This window comes from Platichthys flesus, chromosome 5 (assembly GCF_949316205.1).
Source record: "Platichthys flesus chromosome 5, fPlaFle2.1, whole genome shotgun sequence".
NCBI classification, from domain to species: Eukaryota; Metazoa; Chordata; class Actinopteri; order Pleuronectiformes; family Pleuronectidae; genus Platichthys; species Platichthys flesus.
The window spans coordinates 7,642,796-7,665,241 of NC_084949.1; the positions used below are offsets into that span (position 1 = coordinate 7,642,796).

The 22,446-nt window shown below is 42.8% G+C and overlaps 2 protein-coding genes across 3 annotated transcripts; one reads left to right on the forward strand and one right to left on the reverse strand.

Moving 5' to 3' along the window:
- The first annotated feature begins 13,848 nt into the window (after positions 1-13,848).
- On the forward strand, positions 13,849-15,469 carry LOC133954438 (transcription factor JunB-like). 2 transcript variants are annotated; one of them, XM_062388867.1, is made up of 2 exons: positions 13,849-13,986; positions 14,197-15,469. In XM_062388867.1, exon 2 carries the CDS (start codon positions 14,235-14,237, stop codon positions 15,126-15,128), a length of 894 nt encoding a protein of 297 aa, XP_062244851.1. In that variant the 5' UTR covers positions 13,849-13,986; positions 14,197-14,234; the 3' UTR covers positions 15,129-15,469. The 2 variants fall into 2 exon arrangements, with proteins under 2 accessions (XP_062244851.1, XP_062244850.1); XM_062388866.1 differs by having other exon boundaries at positions 13,878-15,469.
- Positions 15,470-16,668: 1,199 nt separating this feature from the next.
- On the reverse strand, positions 16,669-21,550 carry prdx2 (peroxiredoxin 2). Its single transcript, XM_062388869.1, has 6 exons — positions 21,402-21,550; positions 20,468-20,585; positions 19,420-19,573; positions 18,424-18,546; positions 18,120-18,250; positions 16,669-17,047 (listed from the first exon to the last, which is right to left on the reverse strand). The coding sequence occupies exons 2-6, from the start codon at positions 20,568-20,570 to the stop codon at positions 16,965-16,967; spliced, it is 594 nt and encodes a 197-aa protein (XP_062244853.1). The 5' UTR covers positions 20,571-20,585; positions 21,402-21,550; the 3' UTR covers positions 16,669-16,964.
- Between the last annotated feature and the right edge of the window lie 896 nt (positions 21,551-22,446).

Genomic DNA, 22,446 nt, shown 5'->3' on the forward strand with positions numbered 1-22,446 from the left:
CCACCTCATTTCTGGGCACAGGACGCCACCAGTAAAACCAGACAGCTGGGAGGCAGAAAAAAAGCAAAAGTGCACTTTAACCGTTTCACTGCCGGACAGAGTTGAGCTGGCTGCGGTCGTCTGACTAAAAGCTGTCTCTCTCAGTCTCTATGTATTAGTAGTTTCAATCCGATGAGCGGTGATGAAAGTCTCGCTATGGACCTCTCCCTGTCACGCCTGCCTCTACCACTACCTGACAGATCACTGAGCATCGCGAGGACGCCTCTTGAAGTCACTCATTAACAATGGTGGTTTGAAGCTGTTGAACCTGCACTTCCCTGAAATGAAACTAAATGTCCTGATAAAACTCAGTTAATGAGAAGAGCATATGTGCGTCATCTCTTGGGCTCTCCACTTGCTGACTTCAGTGCTTGTGCATATGGGATGCCTTTCGATGAAGTGACTGTTTACAAATGACTCAGCGATTTCCCCCCTTGCTGTGTTTCTTTGTCCCTTTTACTCTCACGGGAGTCTGAGGGGAGTGAATATGATGGCTTCGAGTATCATCAGTTGGACATCAATTGGAAACCAAATGTGAAGAGATCCTTTATGAATTGATGAATGAGCCCTTACATGTTATGTAAAATGAATAATAACTTGAATAAATTAATTCTTGCATCTTTAATATTTGCATTGATGAAACACTGGTCCGAATTTTCAATAAAAGGGAAGTAAAGACAAAAATAGAAAAACTTTGCTGAGTAACAAGTCTAAAGAAAAAAAAATTCTTTAGAGTAGAAGAGGTCAAATGTAGAGAAGATCATCAAGTCAGTAATATCAGTTACACAAGCTAATGTAGCTTAAATTTGAATTGGCCAACAAATCAACAGCAGAACCTCTGAGCCAAAGTAATAAAATATAAAATGTTTAGCTTAGCTTTTTAATTATAAGTGCAAGATTGAGTTATTTTTTGTTATTTTAAAAGTCCTAGAGTCCCTCTTGAATCCAACAAAGAAACACATTTAAGAGCTATATGATTTAAATCATCAGTTCAGCTATACATTCTTAAAAGGTCCATAGAATATTAAAGACAAACTCAGACATGTACATTTTACGTTTTCCAGCACTTAAGATGGATGATTGTGAAATATATAAAACCTGAAAAACTGTGTAAGCATGTGTGATGTTAGCAGGGCACTGAACAGAGAATGTGAATGTACAGCTGACATGAATGAATAGCATGTTTAGAAGTACCTGGGCTTGTGTTTCTCATGAGACGCAAAGCGAAATGCTGTGCACTAACATTTCCAGCTAATATGTGAAATTTGTTATTTGCTTTGTGCTGCTCAATATGTGGCAGCCCAACACTACCAGTCATACAGTTTGGATTCACACTGATGGTGACTCATTTATCAGGAACTTCTGCTTGATTATCAAACCATCAGTTAAAAGACATCTGAGAACTCACGGCTCATTCTGAATGTTCCAACACAGACACTGAGTGAAAGGACTTAAACAGCAGATACAGTAAATGATCAAACTAAGGCAGAGCTTTATCAGCAGAATCAGATTCTACTAATACAAATAGTCAACAATCAGTGGTGGAGGAAATACTCAAATATTGTACTTAAGTAAATGTACAAATAAATATACAAAAATGTATTCAAGTAAAAGTAAAATTAATACATTGACTTGTACTACTTTTACTTGATTAAAATTAGGTACTTGCTTTCAATTAAAGTTAACGTATTAAAAGTAAAAGCTTTTGAAGAAAGTAGCCTATACCTCATGAGTATCGGCCACTCCCAAATCCATATCAGGTGTTTATTCTACACCAGTGATGCTGCTGTTGCAGGAGGCAGGACTTAGTGTTACCTGCATGGTCGGATCTATCTACTATTTCCACTAATCATTTTCTGCCTGTCTGACTGTGCACGGAACGCATATCTCGAGTACTGTATTGTATTGTTAAGGGTCCAACAAAGTGCTGTGTTGAATTTGGTGCAATTTGGAAACGTCATACATTTATAAACCTTGAATAAAGCTGTAATCAGAGCACTGTAGCAGCGGCAGCTGGGACTTATCAAAGTAAGTGATGTCATCGATAAGATAAGATAAGATAAGAAAAGATAAGATAAGATAAGATAAGATAAGGAGTCCTTTGTTGATGATGACAACAGCATCGACGGCTCCAGTTTGTGGTTCAGTGTACTGAGTAAAGCTTCACTGAACGTTTAATAAACCGGTGAACAGCTCTTTGTGCAGCAGGGGAGACGCAGCTTCAGGGGTTTGTGAACTGTCAGCTGGTCTTCACTTGCTGTGGCTCCAGTACTGCAGGTCGCTTTTACAGTTTCGGAGGCCAAGTTAACAGACCATTCCAAACACATCCTTGGACCAGTTCCCCTCTTGTTAATGATTAATAAAAAAAATAATAAAGAACACAATGTGAACACCTGACAAACTGCCTTGTAAAAATGTAGTGGAGTAGAAAGTGCAGTATATAAGTAAGGGTGACGTGAGCTGTAATTTCATCACTTCTAGGCAGAAGGCGGATGCCGATGTGATCTTGGAGGTCAGCTTCCTCCCTCTCACTCAGACTCACCCTGGGTCTGGGTCTGCGCAGCCACAGAGGATCCTTGGAAACAAAAAGAACAACAACTAAACACTGCACTTGAACAATCGGGTCAAGTGACGATTCGAATCTGAAACTTTCAGAGTACAACTCAGGATAGCACAGATACACATAGCTGCTCAAGCACTGGCTGAAACCCTTGTCCCCACTGTCTCATATTCATACACAGGTTGAAATAATTATTCTAGGATCCTGCTTATAGCTGTGAGAGGAGGCATTCAGCGCACGCAGATATATAAAGCTGGCACCTTTGACAGCCTTTCCCATTTTCTTAGTGAGAGAACAACTCCACTCTGACAGGACTGTTCCTGTCTGGGTGTTTGTGTAGGTAAATAAGATAGTGGTGGGCTGTGCTTGCTGGTGAAACAGGCAGTAAATAACGAGGTGGAGTGAAAAGTCTCTGCTGCTGCAGAATCCAGATGAAAGTTTGAGGGGGTTTGAATGACTAATTAGGGGATTAAGTGAGCATGTTTTCTGACTATGACAGTTCTCACGTGGAATATTTCATTTTAAGATAAATATTATCGTGTTCTGCTGTGTGCTGAATTATATATGATTCACATTGTATGTGTGGGCATCCTCAGTCTGGTTGCCTTATCAAAATGCACATCAGTGTGTGGGGTACAGTGAGATGAGCGCGCTGCTCTCATGAATGAGAGAGGTGGGAAACTGACTTTGAAGCCCTCCTCTGCTGCTCGGGGTTAGAGCAGATGTTACGTATTGAAACACTGACACAGAATCAAAATCCACACTTGCTCTACATTCTCCTCCCTTGTTCACTGTGACGCCAGCCATGCAGGAGTTTTACCGTGCCTATTTTCAGACAGCCGAATCATAGTATCCACTTCTGCTCACTTCTCTCTGCTTTATTTCCTGGAAGCAGCAACGTCTCTCAGCGCCGACTCTCGGTGATCATCAGCGGCAGTGCATCAGAATGTGCTCGAGGCGCCTACACAGTTTCAGCCCAGCTCGCACCATTGATCTCGCCAGTAACCACGCGATTAGTCTCACTGTCCTTTCCCTGTATCTGGGTCTCCTTGGTAAACATTTCTCATAACACAGGCGCTCACAGTTGTGGGCAGGAATGCTGGTCCCACACATGCCAATAAAATCAAAAATAAGGCACAGTATGACTGGTTTATGAGTCGACTACTATTATCTATATAGTAGATTCATTAGAGACACAACAGTTCTTGTGATCAGCTTTCCTGGGTATGCTGTTCGGGTTTCAAACATCCACCTAATCACTTTTGAAATATCTTTATCGGTAATATAATCTACCGATGCTGTCTCTGCCCTGGTTATACACATCTACTATATCTCATTTAAATATCCTGCTGGGAAATTGTGTAGGCTGAAGTGGGGCCTCTAACCTCGAACCGATACCGCAGCTTCTCATTCTCCGCGTCGAGCGTAAACAAGACAAGTCATACACCAGCTACTGTGATTAATGTCACAGTCTGCCCTCGTCTAAATGAGCTCGCTTTCTCACAGGTCAAGACTTACGTTCTCCACATGGTTATTTTTACAGGGGCAATTTGTTTGTGCAGGAATGTTGCAGACAAGGGGAGCAGGAGGGTGAGATATTTACACAGGGTCACACTGCACAGGGGTAATTGAATGACCCATGTGCATTAGGTCTGAATTAAGAGATGATGGGAAATTATCAATTGGAAATTGTAAAGGGATCTTTTTAGGCGTAGGTCCCATTCCTCCATAAAGTTTGCTGCAAATTGGTTTCAGGAGTTTTAGCATAGTCCTGCTGACAAATGAACAAACAAACAAACACACATGGGTGAATGCTAAATAGATTGTATTGACATGGAGCTTTTTCACTCATATCAACCACTTTTTCTATCAAATCATTCCTACACTGTCCGCACAGCCATCAGGGGGGGATTTGGGCTTCAGCATCTTGCCCACGGACTCTTCAGATTTGGGGATTGAACCACTGACATTGATATGCCAGAACATACCTCACATAGACAAAGAGAAACTGCATCATTCAGCTCATGCGGAGCCCAGATTTTGATATTGTGTACAAATTCCACTATTAAAGGAAAAGTTTTGGTAAATAAACTTGTGTCCTGTCTTCCTGAGCGTCAGATGAGATGATTTAGAACTATGAAGCTGGAGCCAGGGGATGGCTCAGCTTAGCATAAACACTGCAGTCTTGTTTATCACCAAAGCATTTGCCAGGAAATCCACAGTGGCTGCAGGCAATCCCAGCTCCCAGTCTCACTCCCCAAATAGCAACTTGTAATCATTTCTTAAGTGTTTTGGGCAATAATTTTCTAATAAACATGTGATAGCATAGTAGCATAAATATGAAAGTTAAATTTGTTTCATAATGACGAAGAATAGCATTATAGAATGATGTGACTGGTGGAGGTTAATCAAGGAGCAGTGGAATGATTTACTGTAAAACTCTTCTCTAGCATTTCATTGGAACACTTCCTGGAAGGATTTATATCAGTACTGGTTACCAGCTAAATTTATGTGTCTGTTATAATGTGATTTCTGGCCTGAACCTTTCGAGGCTGCTGTTGCCACACTGGCACCACAGCTGGCCCGTTGCCACACACTGTATTGAGGAAATGAAAATGCGGTTTACCCAAATCCTCCACACCCTGGCCTCCTGTTACCTCGCACTCACTTCTCCTATTCTCACAAAGAGGAACTCTTGGCTGGCATCAGATATAGGAATTCAACATCTGCAACACATCCCTCCTCTCCTCCTCAATCCAACACTTCAGAACAAATCTGAATCCATTCATCTTTATAGGACTTATTTAGGTTTAAAATACAGGCAGTCTCAGGGTGTGTAATAAGGTACTCATTGTTTTATATGAATATTTTTTTATTGTATTCGTAATGATAGGCTCAGAGCACTGGGAGCAAACCTTCTAGTCACAGTATATCAGCCCTGACAGTTTCACAGCAAACATATGATGTGTCTTGTTTGGGTTCATTTGGAGAAAGAGCTGTGTTCGGCTTCTTACTCACTTTTACTGTGTCGCTCATTTGACATCAAACTCTGACCTGTCGGTTCCTTTTTGTAATTGCTGCTCATTTCCACTTCAGACCTTCCTCCCATACGAGTCTGGTAAAATAAGATTCTTTTTTTTTTTTTTTTAGATAGCAGTTTTGGTTCATGACTAAATACACATAAATGTACATGTGCACATTCAACAGATACAGTCAAACTGATACCAGAGGAATGTGGGGATGGATATGTTCGACTATTGGTCATTACACAATTTTAGCAAAACTCCAAACTTGATTGGACGGATAGCCATGAAATGTGTTGCACGCAGTCACGCTCCCCTCAGGATGAAGTTATTTTAGTGATGCCTTGACTTTTCATCAACCACAGCCATCAGACCAAATTTTTATTTTTCCAGCACTTCTGTTTAGAGCTACAACAATTTGAAGATTCATTGTTTGGCTGATCATCAGAAAAGGTATCATCAATTATTCTGATAAATATAGTATTGAAGCAAAGGAAATCTTAGATTTCAAGAAAAAATGATATGAGGAAACATGTAATATTAAACAGATAAAGTCTTAATATTATAAAGAAAATGAAGTACAAAGTTGTAATTTTGCGAGAACAAAGTAAAAAAAATGACATTTCTTTGGAAATAAGCAGAAGAGCCTTTGCTCACAGCAGTCCACTCCCTCTGCCTCCAAAATCTTGATTACTAATCTCTCTGCTTCTTGAGAAATTATGAAACCTGTACACAGATGTTACCAGCAATAACCACACAGTCGACTACCCGATATCTCCTCCTCCACACAAGAAGCAATTTCCTTGAATTTTGTTATTCTTATAGACTCAGCTTCTTTCACAATCTCTTCCACGTCTGGATACGTATGATAATGCTGTGCTGATAAGTCCAAATATTAAGAATTGAATTATTTGTATAACTGTAACGTAAAGCAACATTTTAACGCAGGGGACAGGCGGATTGTCTGATACTCCCTCGTAAAATGGCACTAAGCCTAATATTAATACTTGATTCTCAAAATCTTCAGCCTGGCCCTAATATTCTGTTATAGTTAATCAATAAATCACTGTGACATTATTTATTCAGCCAAATTGCGAGCCGTATTCTTTGGATAATAATATTAAAAATAACCCTAAATTGCATCCCTATTTTGGTTTATTTTTATTATCATTATGTAATATAATGATATTTACTTCAGCCTCCATTGTACTTTGTGTTTGGAGGTTATTAGAAAAACTAAGCTCTTATTTTGCCACTGTTCTGCTCACAGTTCCACCCCCACTCATTATGACATTCAAATTTTTTTCTTTATTCAACAAAAAAGGCAACGATGAGCCAGCTCAATTAATAAACCAAATGGCCATGTGAAATCAGATTAGAACTTATTAACCCCGTCCCTCGTCTAAAAAAAAAAATTTGCTCTTTTTACAGACGGGCAGAGTGACAGGGAGTTTAAGCGTCCGTGTAGATGGAGGGGAAGTGGTAAGGACAGCTCCATATGCGTTACGTCTGCCTGAGGGGACCGCCGGGTCCGACTGTCTTTTCCTGCCACACTCATTTGGCCCCAGCAATCATCTTGTCTTGTGCTAAAGGTCTCTCGTTGCTACAAGGCTCCTTGGCACTATCTGCGAGCTACAGACGAAGAATATGCTGATTAAACATGCCTTCATTAAAGCGATTACATGCACAAGGCGGTTCAATTTCCCACAGGCAGCCAAATAACGATGAAGGGGAAGACGACTTTTGATACAGGGGGGGGTTCAGCTCAGAGAGAGGAGGACGCTGTGAAAGAGACATCTACAATGGCTGCTTGTAAGCATTCATTTAAGCGACCCTCACACTCTTAAAGGACTGACGAACAGTCCTCTGACTGAATAAGCTTCGTGAGGGAGTGAGCTGTCCTCTCCTCGCGGGGACAGCCAACTCCTGACGAACACCCCTACCTGACTCACCACACCTACAGGCCCCTTCCAGGTCATCAAGCTTGCACCGTGGGAGACCTTGCCAAAGAGGCAAGAGAAACGTTACTTCTGGTTCATTTAATAAATCCCGGCAATGTGTTTTAGTGCCTGAATGAGCTGCAGAGGTTGCGGTGGCCGTGTTATGGGGCGAGAGGGAGAGGAAGGAGTTAAAGTGGTTATGAAGGCCAAATGAGCATCGGCAGCTCTCAGGCGATCTTCAGTTTTGTCCTTTTCTGACAGAAGTGGAAGTCAGTGAAGTAATTACAGAGAACAGTTCAGAGAGGACCATACCCATCAGTTTGTTTTGGTCCTATGAGAATATTCATGCAAGCACCTTCAAGGCATCACATTTCGCCTGGTGAGTAAAGGGCACAAACCAAGTTTTGTAAATCCATATTACAATTTGACCGCGGCACAGTGGTACAGTGGGTTACACTGTCGCCCCACAGCAAAATGGTTCCCAGTTTGCATCCTGATTCAGTCGGACGCAATTGTGCAGACATTCTCCGGGAGTTTGCTTTTCACAAATAAACATTGCATCAGGACCTTCTCTGTTTTTTTCTCATTTTTGCATCTGTCATTTGTTAGAAACATCGTCTACTTACCCACTCAATCGCAGTGAATCCTGCGGAGGATCTCCTGTTGTGTTCTCACATCAGCTCAATCAGACATTCTCCGGAGTTCTTGGGCGCTGGCTGGAAACACTCTGGAAAAGTCCAAAGCCTCGGATTCTGACATTTGCGTTTTCACATACAGTGCTCCTGTGGAGTTGGCATGTTCTCCCTGTGTCTGTGAGGATTTTCCACGGGTACTATGCTTCCTCCCACACTCCTAAGAAACCCTGACTGAGATACTTCATGATTTTGCACTTCACACCAGACAGTGGTTAAAGCAGCTCTGTCCTGGCTGCTTCCAGGTAGTTGAATTCTTATATTTTTTAAGAATAACTGAAGGAGTGCAGGTGTCTGGTTGACATTATAATACATTTGCTCCAAATGACCCATTTGTACAGTAATGTGTCAAATTGAATTAATTTCTCATTCTCACAGTTCAGTTCCCCTGCCTCGGTACCTCTCCCAGGCACGGCCGGCGGTAACCAGTGATGTGCTAAAAGCTGATGGAACTAGTGTTTTTATATGGCTCAGCCACAGGGGCCGTCTGCACCGCGGAGACTAACTGAACCTTAACGCACCTCTGTGGCTTTCATGCTGGTTTTTTCTTCATAACTCCGCTGCTGCTCTTGTTCTCTCTCAACCTGAATAGTCCACCAGTGGCGGATCTAAGTTATTTTAAATCAGGGGCCAGAATTTACACACAGGTGCCAATTGTATGTTGCAACATTCATGCACAATTCTTGATTCAGTTAGATACACATTTGAGTCATTCCTCGATTGTTGTTAGCTATGAGCAAAGCTACAATTCATCGAATATATCTACAACTGTTTTCCTTAAGCACATTGTGTACCTGAAAAAAGCTTAAAGGAGGGGTGTTTCATTTACGATTAAGATTAAGATGCATTTATTAGTCCCAAACACATGCACAGACATGCAAAGGCACACTCATGCAGGTAGGGAAATTTAATCTCTGCTTTTGACACATCTGGAGGGGGAGCAGATGTTGGGGGAGTAAGGTGCCTTGCTCAGGGGCACTAGACAGCGTAGGGAGACTCTTGGATTTTTGGACAGATCAATCCAGGTTTGTCCTTTTGTTGTCTCTCTGTGGAGTCGAACCAGAGACGAACCGGAGACCTTCTCTGCCCATAGTCCAAGTTCCTGCCACTAGACCATAAGCATTGTCAGCACAGTATTATTATTATTATTGTTAGTATTGTTGGTAAAGGCTGCTGCCCACTAGAGGATAATGGCGCTGATTTCTGACCCAATTAACCCCTTCCGACAATTTGGGGGGCATGTTGAATCATAAATATCCTAAATGCTTGATAATCGTCTCCGTAAGAAACCTGCAATAGCCGCTGAGAGCCAGTTCCGCCTTCTCAGCTATGATTTGATCCATAGTTTTTTCTATGTAAACCAGAAACAGCTTTGGTCCTCCATCATGTTTGTTTTTCCTTTTGAAGTCATGTGAATAATGTGGCGAGTTCCTGTGAGATTCCATGTCTCTTGGATCTCCACTGTGAACTTGTTTCCTACAAAGGGCAAGTGTGTGGTCTTATGTTTTGGCCAAATCACCTAGTGTGTGTGTCGTGATGATTAAATCTGTCTTTATAGCTGAGGTCTCCCACGTTCGGAAAATCAATCAAGAGTTAAAAATCCTCTAGTGTGCAGCAGCCTGAAGGCTACAGACAGGACAGGGACACATCAGGGGCCAGTCAGATTTCAGCTTGGTGACACCCCCCCCCCCCTCCCTCCTTGGCCCATGATCTCCCCCTGCACAGTAGAGTTTCTAGTACCTGCAGATTTAACAATGATGAGGCAGAGATAGTCACATAATCAATAACAATGTGTCAATCAAATGAAATATTACAGAGGATATTTGATTTGTTCATCCTCTCATCAGAAGAAAACGTTCATCAAACCTGATGAAAAGAGCTCACAGTTTTTACTGATATCTCAAAGCAGGGACTCTTATGAACATAATAAGGAAAGTGGATGAGGTCAGTCTGAAACTGGAACTGACCAGTTGCTGATACTTCAGTCCGTTTCCCTGAAACTACTTCAGTTTCCCCCCTGAGCTTTTTTTTTTCTCTGACAGACACCTGGTCGCATGTTTGAGTGGGAGGAGCTCAGCCCAAGCTGACCACAGCTTACATGACGGCCGGCCAAACCTTTGAATTCTGCGACTGCCACAAACTGAGGAAGTGGAGGACAGGACTGATGGTGCAACAAATATTCTAATAAACTTGCTTAATGCAAAAAGCAGCCTCTCTGTTTCACCTTAACATTTATTATTTCATGTAAGGCCTGTTGGAGCATTGTTTGTGGCAACGGTTCAAAGGTCAACCTGTTCTTATAACTTGAGGGGAGAGAATAAACTTATCATTCCAATTCAGTATCACATGAACTGCTGAAATGTACACGACCAGGTACCCATAGAGTAAAATACACATTGAGGAAGAATTCCACCTTTGGGAAGTCTGAGAAAAACATTCCAGATGACATCATGGTGATGTCAACTAGGAACTTGAGCAAAAGTTGTGCTTCTGGAAGGGTCATGTGATAGGAGCATGACAAATCAGTGGAGGTTATGTTATGACCGAAATGACCTATTCAGCAAGCTGTTGGAAAATGCCACCCCGGAGATTTCAGGGTAGAACGGGGCAGCAGAGTTTCCAAACTTCTCTGTTTTAACGGCTCCTAAACCTCTGAATAGTGTGGATAACAGGCGTGTCTGTAGCAGGGTTGATGCGCTTCCAAACCAAAACATAGTAATATGGATTCAACAGAATTTCATTTGTGAAAACAAATGTGTCACAAGGTCCGATCAGTCAGACCACATTCAGAGGTCTTGGATGCATGTGGCCCTATTCTTCCATCTAATCAACCACCTACTCAGCTCACGTCCTCACTATATGATAAACGGAGTGTATCATATCTCAGTGCACATACGTTTTTTCTTTTTTTTTAATGGCCACTGTCACAGTATCAACACTGCTCACAACACAATGCTCCTCGCTCTCTCTACTGCTCCCTTGCTCGTGCCAAAAAACAGACAACAGACACATCTTTATACAATGTGGTAAGAATGTGGTCTGTGCAAACCAAATTGATTTATGTGTGTATTTTATATGTAGAGCGGGAAGTTAGACAAATCGGGTTGTTACTACCAGGTCTGAACAAGGCTAAAAATAAAAATAGCTGTTAACCTCCATTATGGGAAACGGAGGATCCAGCGATCCTGGAAGTAAACTGAATATATGAGACTAAAGTCTGGATATCTCGGCCTCTGCTGCCTCAACTTTCCCTATTCCCTTTCAAATCTGAGTGTCTGAGTCAGTTAGGGTTTATTTGAGAAAAATACTAAAACATTAGTGTTACTTTAAAGCTCATCTTTTCACAGCTCCAAACAGAAGATAGTGTTCAATGTCTTCTTTTAAATCAATTCTTAAAAAACATTTTTATAGACTTTCATTTATTTTCATTGTCATATTACTGATTTTATGTTTTTATGTGTTCAAGTTTTCATCTGACATATCTCTATATTTATTTATGTGATTTGAACACTATACCTTTTTTCTCGACCACCTAAAAGTGGTTGTCTGGCCTCCTTGTCACATTGCATCCTGCTGATTGTTATTTCTCTTATACACACTTTTCTAGCTTTGCCATCAAAGCACATTTAAATTACGTTTTTTTATTATTATTATTATTATTATTATTACTATTATGTAAAACTTCATCCCATCAGGTGTCCAACACTGCTGTAACTATCCTATTATGCGACCCATCCTGAGCCATTCTCAATGCTGATGTCTCTGTGGCTGTGTGTGCACTCAGCTCCTAATAAAGAACAGGGAAGATAATGAAGCTACATTTGGATTGTCTAACTCGCAGAGCAATTTTGTGATTTTTCCATTAACTTTAATGGTGTGGGTTAGCTCAAGTTGTTATAACCAAACTGTTAAATGTTACAGCTGATAAGCGAGAGACCTTAATGACTTCGTGAGGCAGGAGTGGGGACGGGAAAGTGCTTTTACATTAACTTATTAAGGTAAATCATGAAAGTAGGAAATATGTATCTTTTAAATAAAAAATCTTATTTTGTTATCTTTTAATGATTACAACGATTGATTGCATCTCAAAAGTATTCATGCTAAAGTCCTGCCATAATGGAAGGAACATGAATGCGTAACTCATAAATAGAATTCATTCATATTATTTTTGACCGGTAATTCTTTAGTGAACATGAAATAAACATAAATAAACGTAGATTAACTCATATCATTCATATTCATAAGATATGTCTTACAATGATGTTATCTCATGTGTGTTTACACCAAACGCACACACACACACACTTACAAAGGGCGTGTGGCCCTCTGGGAAGTGATTCAGACAAGACAAAGACGTCTTTCTATCAAACAGGTGTTCTGTTCAAGGAGCATGTTTTTACACTCAAGTATCTCCGAGGCTGTGTCATGTGATTACACTGCTCTAATCTCTATAGATTACAGATATTGAATTCAGGACACACAACAAACCCAAACGACAACTATTGCTATAACAGTAAGGCCCAGTTGTGTTAATGATACTAAGGCATGGAGGTAATGCTGTCTGATCTACTGAGCGGGATCTACTCCCATGACATTCATAGTACTGTCATACAAGCCAGTAGCCAGTGAGATTCACCTTTAACCTAAGTGTACCCTCAAGTTCGGCCTGCGTCATTGATTACAAGCCCAAAACACACACTAGGGTGCACAACTGAATGTGTGTCCCTTACATTCACTGGTGGCCACTAAAACCTGCTAACATCCACTGACACTCTGTCACCTATATTCTGCAGAAGACCTTCAACCTTACAAGGGATATTGAACGTTTCGTCCTACTTTCTAGACCACATTTTACATGATGGATTAAAAGTCCCACGCTGGTGTTAGCTTGGTATAATCTCCTAGTATTTGTCTTCATCACATGAATAACATTGTCCCGTCTGATCCCCTGAGCCTGTGTCCTCCCTTGCCAGACACTCAATTTGCTTGGTGCGTTTCTTATTTTATTTTTTTAAGACTTCACGCCCAAGACTTAACACCACTTATACCCATCCTCTCCGTGCCTGCAGGGTGAGGGAGGGAGGGCGGCAGCGGCAGCAGAATGCGCCTCCTCCACCTCCCACATCCCACAGAACTGGAGGCGCGCCAGGATGGGATTGGCTTCCCGCTCCTGTCAGGGAGGAACTGGTTGCGCCAGGATACCCAAATATGGACTGCTCGATATCAGTTTGGATCGCATGACTCAGCACCAGAAGTATATATCCCTAAACCCATGGGCCTGATGTGGAAGGGAAACTGGGGGGAAAGTGGTTGCTGTGGTGTTATAGGAGTCCCAGGACCACAGCCTCAGTGTGTTTGAAGTGGAAGAGGGGAACAGTAAAGGTGACTTAGTAATAAGGAGAGGGGGGGGTGCTCTCTGGAGGCAGGCTGTGTGCGCCGGTACCTGGGTTTAGATTCCCTCTCTCCACACACTCACACACACACGAGCTGAATAGGCCTCGTCTTGTTTACAGTCCTTGTTCCTGGCAACAACGTCATCAGATCTGCGTGACATCCCGGAGGCGGGGAAGAGAAACAGCCAATCACAGGGCTGCTCGGAGCGCATGTGGAGCCGAATCTTATAAATGCGGAGGAGCGGCTCGGGCTGCCTGTCAGTAACAGGGGAAACACACGCTGAGCTCCGATAGACGAGTGGATTGAAAACGTCTGATTTAGTCACTGCGACCCAAAAGGTACAAATCGTCGGCTGGGTACAGTACAGTTCCACTCATTTGGAAGTTTTGCTCTGCTTTTGATAACTCGGTCGGGACACTGAAGCCTCGGTGTCCAGCGTCTGCTGCAGCGCACTCTTGTATTTGACTGTCTGATTTGAAAAATAATGTCCACAATAATGGAACAGCCTTTTTATGACGACTCGTTTCTCTCTGCTTATGGCCATCCAGGCGCAGCACTGCACGACTACAAGCTGCTAAAGCAGAATATGAACCTGAACTTCTCCGACTCATATCGGAGCTCAAACTTCAAGTCCCAGCACCTGCGCGGCGCCGACACTGATTTCTATCCGGCGGCTGCGGCGGCGGACGTGGGCTCTCTGAAGCTCGCCTCCCCGGAGCTGGAGCGACTGATCATCCAGAACAGTAACGGGGTCATCACTACGACGCCGACACCCGGCCAGTTCCTCTACAGCCGCGGCATCACAGAGGAGCAGGAGGGCTTCGCGGAGGGTTTCGTCAAAGCGCTTGACGACCTGCACAAGATGAACCAGATGGCGCCTCCGAACGTGTCCATCGGCAACGGCGGCATCGGCTGCCCGGTTCCGGGCTCCGTGTTCGGTTCCTCCATGCAGCCGGAGCAGCTGGAGTACACCACCCTGAGCAGCTGCAACAACAACCCCGGCCTGTCCTCCGGTGCCAGCTACCCGTCCACCACCATCAGCTACCTGCCGCACCAGTACAACCAGCATCACCAGGCCGTTGCGCACGGGTCCCACCACTTCCAGCACTCGCTGGCAGGCCCCGGCCTCCACTTGCAGCGCTACGCTGGGCTGAAAGAGGAGCCGCAGACGGTGCCCGACACGCACAGCAGCGACAGCTCCCCGCCGATGTCCCCCATCAACATGGAGAACCAGGAGCGGATCAAAACGGAGCGCAAGCGGCTGAGGAACCGGCTCGCAGCCTCCAAGTGTCGGCGGCGCAAGCTGGAGCGCATCTCGCGTCTGGAGGACAAGGTGAAGATCCTGAAAACGGACAACGCCGGACTCTCGAGCACGGCCTCCGTGCTGAGGGACCAGGTGGCCCAGCTCAAACAGAAAGTCATGACACATGTGAGCAGTGGCTGCCAGCTCATGTTGGCGCCCAAAGTCAAGTCTTACTGAAGAAACGATGCACTTTCAACAACAAACACTGGACAAGGACTGCACTGACTACACCATGAGCTCCATAGACTGTGACAGAGCTGGACCTGTGTGGCTCCTCTGGCTGAAAGGGAAGAACCCTCCTCGCAGGGAACAACAGACTTTAAAAAAACAAAAGAACACTTTGGACATTTTTGAATACGTTTTTAAAAGTGTCGTCTTGGCTTTGCCTGTTTACATTTTATTTGACTGCATATTGTGATGCCTCTTATGTAAGTTATTTGAGTTTATCAGGTTGAGCCTGATGAGCCGGTCGTTTTTTACTTGTACAGTATATTTAAGTAAATGAAATTATAAAACTATGAACCAGAGCTGAAGTTTTTTTATTCACATCACCTGTGTTTAGATGACATTTATTAGGACTCGGTGAATAAAGTGGATCAGTGCTGCTGTTATTTCTGGTCAGTAAAGTTTACAGCAGTTTCTCCACGTTGGAGACGTCCCAGTGGAGGACTGTTTCCCTATTGACGTACATGCGTCACTCCATATATGGTCAATTTAGCTAACACACGTCACGTAACAGAAAAGGTTTCCGGGAACTCCCTCCTACATTGCCCGGCAGAGACGCTGCGCTCTCCACTTCACACCACAATGTGTGTGTGTATATAGATAAAGGTTTGTCAATGAGTGGTTGATTCGAGTTAATGGAGTTTCCCCATTCGGCTTTCAGTTTCCCAAAAACAAGCTGTAAGAACAGTTCAGGAAAAAAAGGTTGCAAAAAAAAAGTTCCACACAAACAAGCAGAAGTCATCAGACTGTCTGATGGTAAAGAGTTGGCCTGAAATTACAAGAATTAGTGGCAACAGTCACTGGCAGAAATAACCGCCAGCTAGTAGAATCCAGACAACATAAAAGTACCAAATAACACGTTTAAACATAGGATTACTTCAGAGTAGTGATATATATATTCCACTATCTATAATAGTTATCAGGTGTCGTCCAATGTTTATTATTCAGAAGATTATAGTATTACCAGAGGGACAAATATACAGTGATCAGATAATTTAAGAATATAGGGCAAGATGGTGAATCTGGTGCGTTCGAAGTTCTTCCGCACTAATTAATGTTTTGAGTTGTCAAGGATCAGCAGATGATTCGACTGTATCTTAAGAGTTTGAATCTTTCAATCACGAGACATCCTCTAAGGAACCTCTAGACGCGACCATCGTGTTTGCCTGTGTTAAATCTTTTTCCAACAATCCAATCTTTCCCAATGAGCTTCTCGGTGCCATTTGGCAACACCAGATTGTTGAGCTGAGTCAGCCACCACAAGAACTCCAATATTAACCAAGACTCAGCCTCATGACGTACTCACAGCCTCTGCCAGGCACAGGACCGACACCAAGTATATTTCATAAATGTCTGCTCGCAAATATATATTTTCCAATTTAGTCACCAATCTAGAAGTGATTCAGGAATATCTCTGGCACCACCTTGAGGTCACATTTGGAATGATCAGAAAATATTGAGTGCCATAAGATAAATTTACGAGACAATACAGTTGCATTTTTTCCCAAGTGCTTTATTAAAGATGTAACAGGATTACTCATGGCAAGGAAAATCATCTGAAAGTTTTCTGAAAAAGGAACAATACTATTATTTCAGTGCTTAAGACTATGCGGTCGCCCCAACAACTGTAAATACATAGATAAGAGTTGCCACAAAGGTTTTTTTCCCCCAACAAGGTCAGAAACTTTGCTGAGTGTAATAGATTAGACTGGACGCCATGAGATACTGCTTCACAGGGACACCTCATCTGAAGGCAAGTGCTACAAATCAGCAAGGACACTTTCACGTTTACTGCTTGGAGAAGAACTCTTTGCTCTTGTTGACATCTGGGATGATGGTGTCACTACCAGGTTTCCAGCCAGCGGGGCAAACTGAAGAGGGGGAAGGGACAAAGTGCAAAATAAGGCGTCAATGGCAAACAATAAAATGTGCAAACCCTGAGGACAAAGTACATGTGTTATTACCCAGGAGGATAAACTAACAACTCAAGTCCACGTCTATCCTCTGAACGCACCAGGTCAGTTTATAGCTACTAGGACTTTACTTTTCCGGACACTCCTTTTCAGACAAATTTGCTATGACAAGCAATTTGTATGAACAGGTAATTACAGTACAAATTGGATGGCTATGAGCCCCTGTACCTACAGGTAGCTTAATGAATATAGTTATTTCTAATATACACGCACACAAGATTTTAAATATAGTAGTCCACATCCATTTTCTATGTAAAAATATAATGGAGTGATAGCACCCTGAGCAGATAACGAGGTCGCTCTGTGTGCTGCAATCTGGTAGCCGGTCATGTTAGTCCCTCTCTATTAAACAGTTGGTCCTCTCCACCTTCATTAAGTGAGCTGAGTGGCAATGACACCAAGGTGGACACGGTAATTTTCATCCATTTTCTGTCTTTAACAGTGCTGCTTAAACAGAAACACAGCAGGTACACCTCATATTATACAGTTTATGGGCTGTACAGCTATGCCAACCTGCTGCTAGTCGCCATGCAAGCCGGTCGAGACTGCGGTTCACTCAGAGAAGAGTTTTTAAAAACAGACTAGTTTGTTTTTAAAAATGACATGGTATGGATCCACTTTACGCGGATGTAAACAGTGTCACTTAATTCAGTTTTGCTTCTGCCTGTGTGCTTAGGGGCCACTGTGACTGAGATTAGCAACACCCATAGACAGGACAATATAGGTAGAACCTTGCTGAGACGACAAAATGGATGTAATGTGCATCTTAATGTATCTTAAAGGGATGGACAAGTTGTGACAAAAAAAGGATTGTTGTCTAACAGCCGAGTATTTTGTAAAAATAAATAAAATAAAAACATTTCAAACATTTCCCCTCCTATATATCCAAATGCTAGATGTGAAATATCAACTTTAGATGTCTTGCAGTGCAACACATTTAAAGTTGAAAATAGCAATTCATTTTCCTCACCCTCTCCGTGTTTGTCAGTGTGCTGGAAGGCCTGGATCAGACGCAGGGTTTCGTCCACAGAGCGTCCCACAGGCAAATCGTTGATGGTGATCTGCCTCAAGGTGCCCTTGTCGTCGATCACAAACAGACCCCTGAGAAGCACAAACTGAGGTTAAAATACTGCACAGAATTATAACATCTCCACACTTTCAGAGCTTACGTAGTCATTATAGTAACCATAGTGCAGAGGTAATACATGTTACCATGCTCACACTAGACAGAGACTATTGGGCTGATGCGGTATTTAAATGACAAGTGGTCCTACCTATATGCGATGCCATCATCCTCCTTCAGCACACCGTAGTCTCTGGAGATTGACTTGGTGAGATCTGCTACAAGAGGAATGTTCATCTTTCCCAGACCTCCCTGCTTCCTTGGAGTGTTGATCCTGTATGACATATAAGGCTAATTAGAAGAGCAACAATCCATTGTCGGTAAATATGGTGAAGCTGCACATACAACAAATGTGTACTTAAGTATTCTACTGAAAGTATAATCCAGAAAAGAATCGAACCAAAGAACAGAACTCCTACCTCAATTTTATTTAGATTAAACAATACCAATGAGTAAAATCTTGACATTAAGTCAAACAGATCCCTGCCCCACATGGCCTTACTCCTCTTTATTCCTCAAATGAAGAGCAGTTTAATTCAGAACTTATCAAGACTACGCAGAGTAGCTGAGTGAGAGGAGATAAACAACTAGACCAGGATCCTGCTTCAGATCTGCCATTAATCTTCAGGGTTAACAGTGTATTGTGAAAACTGTCAACTACGGACTATGGAGTCATTGATAATCGGATGATATCTACAAAGTACTGATCAAATATCTGCCCCCCCCCCCCCCCCCCTCCATATTAAAGATACGAGTGCACACTACCCCTTCATAAAAAATACAAAATGCCTAAAGTCGAGTTTTAACCACAGCTGGATTTACTAGAATCCTTGTGCTTTTTCTTAGGTTGCAACAGCTTTTCCGGTGTCAGTGTTAAGAATATTCACATGCATTTTTTGGAGTTGGTGGAGACAGGATTTGGAGGAACGACACAAATGTTAAAATGTATCACACAAAAGTTTTTAACAAGCAGCTTCAGTGCAATGAATCACTTGCTGACACATGTCAGAGGGAATGTTATTATTTCCTAAGTGTTGGCTCAGGACGACTGAGGTAGTCATGTTCCCTAAGCATACAATCTCACTAATCCCACTAATAACAGTTGAACTCAAGTCCAGATTTCCTTCCAGCTAGTGAGAATCCTCACCATGCCAAGTGACTGAAGTGAGAGTCTACGGAGCAGCCGATGACCTCGCAGCCGATTTTGCGGAACTCTTCTGCTCTGTCGCTGAAAGCCACAATCTCAGTGGGGCACACAAAGGTGAAGTCCAAAGGGTAGAAGAAGAAGACAACATACTTCCCTACAGAGCACAAGGGGGAGAAAAACAAGGAAAGTATTAAGCTTGATGCGACCACATAGGAGAAGGCTGAAAAATAAATGTTAATAATCTGAAACCAAATGGGTCAGACTAGGTCTAAAGTTCATATGGTTAAATTGAAGAGCTTTTCTCATCACAAATGAAATAACAGGGCATCTGGTGCTATAAACAAGTTAAGTTACAGACTTTTATAGTGCCACTATAGGACCAAACTTTGTCCCATGTTGGAAAGATTTTACACAGAGTTGTTTGCTTCTGATGCTAAAATGCCGATGCTGTGCAGGCAGTGAATGTTGTGTGATAAAAATCAATCAAATAAAGTTCTTTACATTTTTCACGCTAAAGTTGGAAAAGCGTTTCATAAATAAAGTCCCATGTTGCTTCTAGGATTTTTCTTAGCAGTGGTGGCAGGCCGGCCAACGTGTGAATGAAGAACTTCTCTCCAGTCTGCAGTGTTCGTCTGCTCGTCTCTGACACTGTTTACCTATAACACATTTATTTAGTAATCTATCAAAGGTGTCAGATCACGAATCTTAATCATTAGGGTCAGCTTCCCCCCTGTCGTACTGAATGTTGGTGTCTTATGGGGTGTGTGGCAGGTGAACTGCATGCACCCGAACCCAGTTGTTTACAGGAAACGCCTCATAAAATCAGGAGTGAACCTAATAACTTCTGATTAGTGTTTATGTTTCTTGTTAAAGTGCAAAGTAAGCACAGGCCAACAGGAAAGTGGGGAGGAAGGAGACACCTGAGCACAGTAAAAGGCAACCAGGCGTAATGTGTGTGTCTTCCCCAATCCTGAGGCAGCGCCGGACAAATGGACAAATGTGCCATGGACCCCTACCAGCGTCTTCGTACATTCAGTAGAACACTTACCCTTGTAGTCTGACAGCTTGATGTCCTTGAATTCCCCATCCACTACGGCCGTGGCTTTAAAGTCTGGGGCAGGCTTCCCAATCATGGCATTTCCAGAAGACATGGTGGTGATCAATGACTGAGGGGGAGATGGGACAAACATAAGTAACTCAGAAAAAAGCTTGCAGCTCAAGGACCATTGTAAGATAAGTGAAGCAGCTGGGTGGAGCCTGGGGGGGGGGCACTGTCTGGGGCTGCGATAACAAAACCATCTCGAAGCTGCAGTCAAAGAGCAAACATGACGTTTGAGCGTTAAGTGCCTGAGGTCGAAGCTGAGGGTTCACGGATCCTGCAGTGCATGGTTGAGCAGCTCGTGCAGTCACATGCAAGTCATGCTGAGGCAGCACGGAACAACAGCGAATTAAGAAGCTTATATAACCGCGACCAGGCGAACCAGTTCGGTTAGTCATGGTTAAGATGGACATTCGGACACCACTGATCCAACTAATCGAGTCCTTGAAGTGGCTGCAGCTCAGCGGTGCAGTGAATCGAGTTCACACTAAGACATATCCTCATTTGTCTGCCATGGTCATAGTGAGAGGCAGACAAAGGCTAACGCTGCTCTGTCGGTTTCAATGGGTTGTGTAAGCGACGCACTGCAGGCGCCGCTCGGTCCCAGTTCCTCTGCAGCTCCAGGTCGCCACATGGAGGAGGTCAGTGACCTGGAGTGCGTCTGTGAGCCTCAGACAACAGAGTGAGCCAGAAACAGGCCCACACATTTTCACACAGAGGAGGCTGGTTAGCTAGCTCACAGTTAGCTTCGTGCACCGGACCGGCTTGTTTCGAGCTGGGCTTTGTTCCCCTCGGAACAGCCGCTGCACCGGTCCGAGCTGTGCGAGTAAATAAGACGAGTTCTCAGAGTAAAACGTGGCTCAAAGGCTCAGGTCACACTCACCTGTGTTTCAGTAAAGTCGTGCAGAAGTGTCGGTTCCGTGGAGTAGAGAGGAGAAGAAGAGAGAGGAGGAGCGAGGAGGCGACAGCAAGAAGGAGGCAGGAGCGGAAGTCAAAATGACAACCCTTCAAAGTAAGAGTTGGGATATGACTGTGCATCTGCCTCCCTCCGTCCGCGTGAACCACATAAATCGTTAGAGACTTAAATGAATTCAAATATTCGGTTAATTAAATGATGTAACATCAAGCACAGAGTATGGTGCACTGCAATCAATACACAACAAACAGTGTTGTATATACATGTTGTCATGTTCAGTATATATATATATATATATATATATTTTTTTTGTAATTCATCCATTTGCAGAGTTAACATTCTAATAAAAGTTCTTGTTTTAAAGCGTCAAACTAATAATGTAAAACATTTTATAACATTAGAAAATGAACATGCACAAAATGATATGACTGCTTACCGAATAATCAAATGACATGCATTTTCCATCCCTCCATACATTGTCTATACTGTTTATCCTTTGAGGGGTATGTGGGTAAGGAGGGGAAGGGGGTGTAATTGTATACACATGTATTGACTTCCGAGCCAACATCAGTTAAATTGTGAAAAGCCATTTCACGTTTTGCTCCCCCCTAAATCTTATTGAAACTGACTTCTGCAAGAGAGAAATCTCAGAGGATAAAGATCTGAAGATTGTCGAGTTGAATCAAAGCACAATTTCAAAGTACTTTAATTAAAATGTCTTCACTTTAAAGGTTCAGTGTTTATAATTTAGTGAAATCTAGTGATGAAGGTGCATGTTGCAGATGAATACCCCTCACCTCGTCCGCCTCTTCCCAACAAAGAAGCTGTCAGTTTTCATAAAACCTCAAAAGGTCTTTAGTTTGTCCAGTGTGGGCTACTGTTATAGAACACAGCGCCATTCGTAGAGAGGACCCTCTCCCAATGTTAATATCAAGTTTTTAAATATAATGGGCATATTCTAGGGTAAAGAAAACAAAAATGTGTGCAATGTAGATGTAACACACTTTTTTTA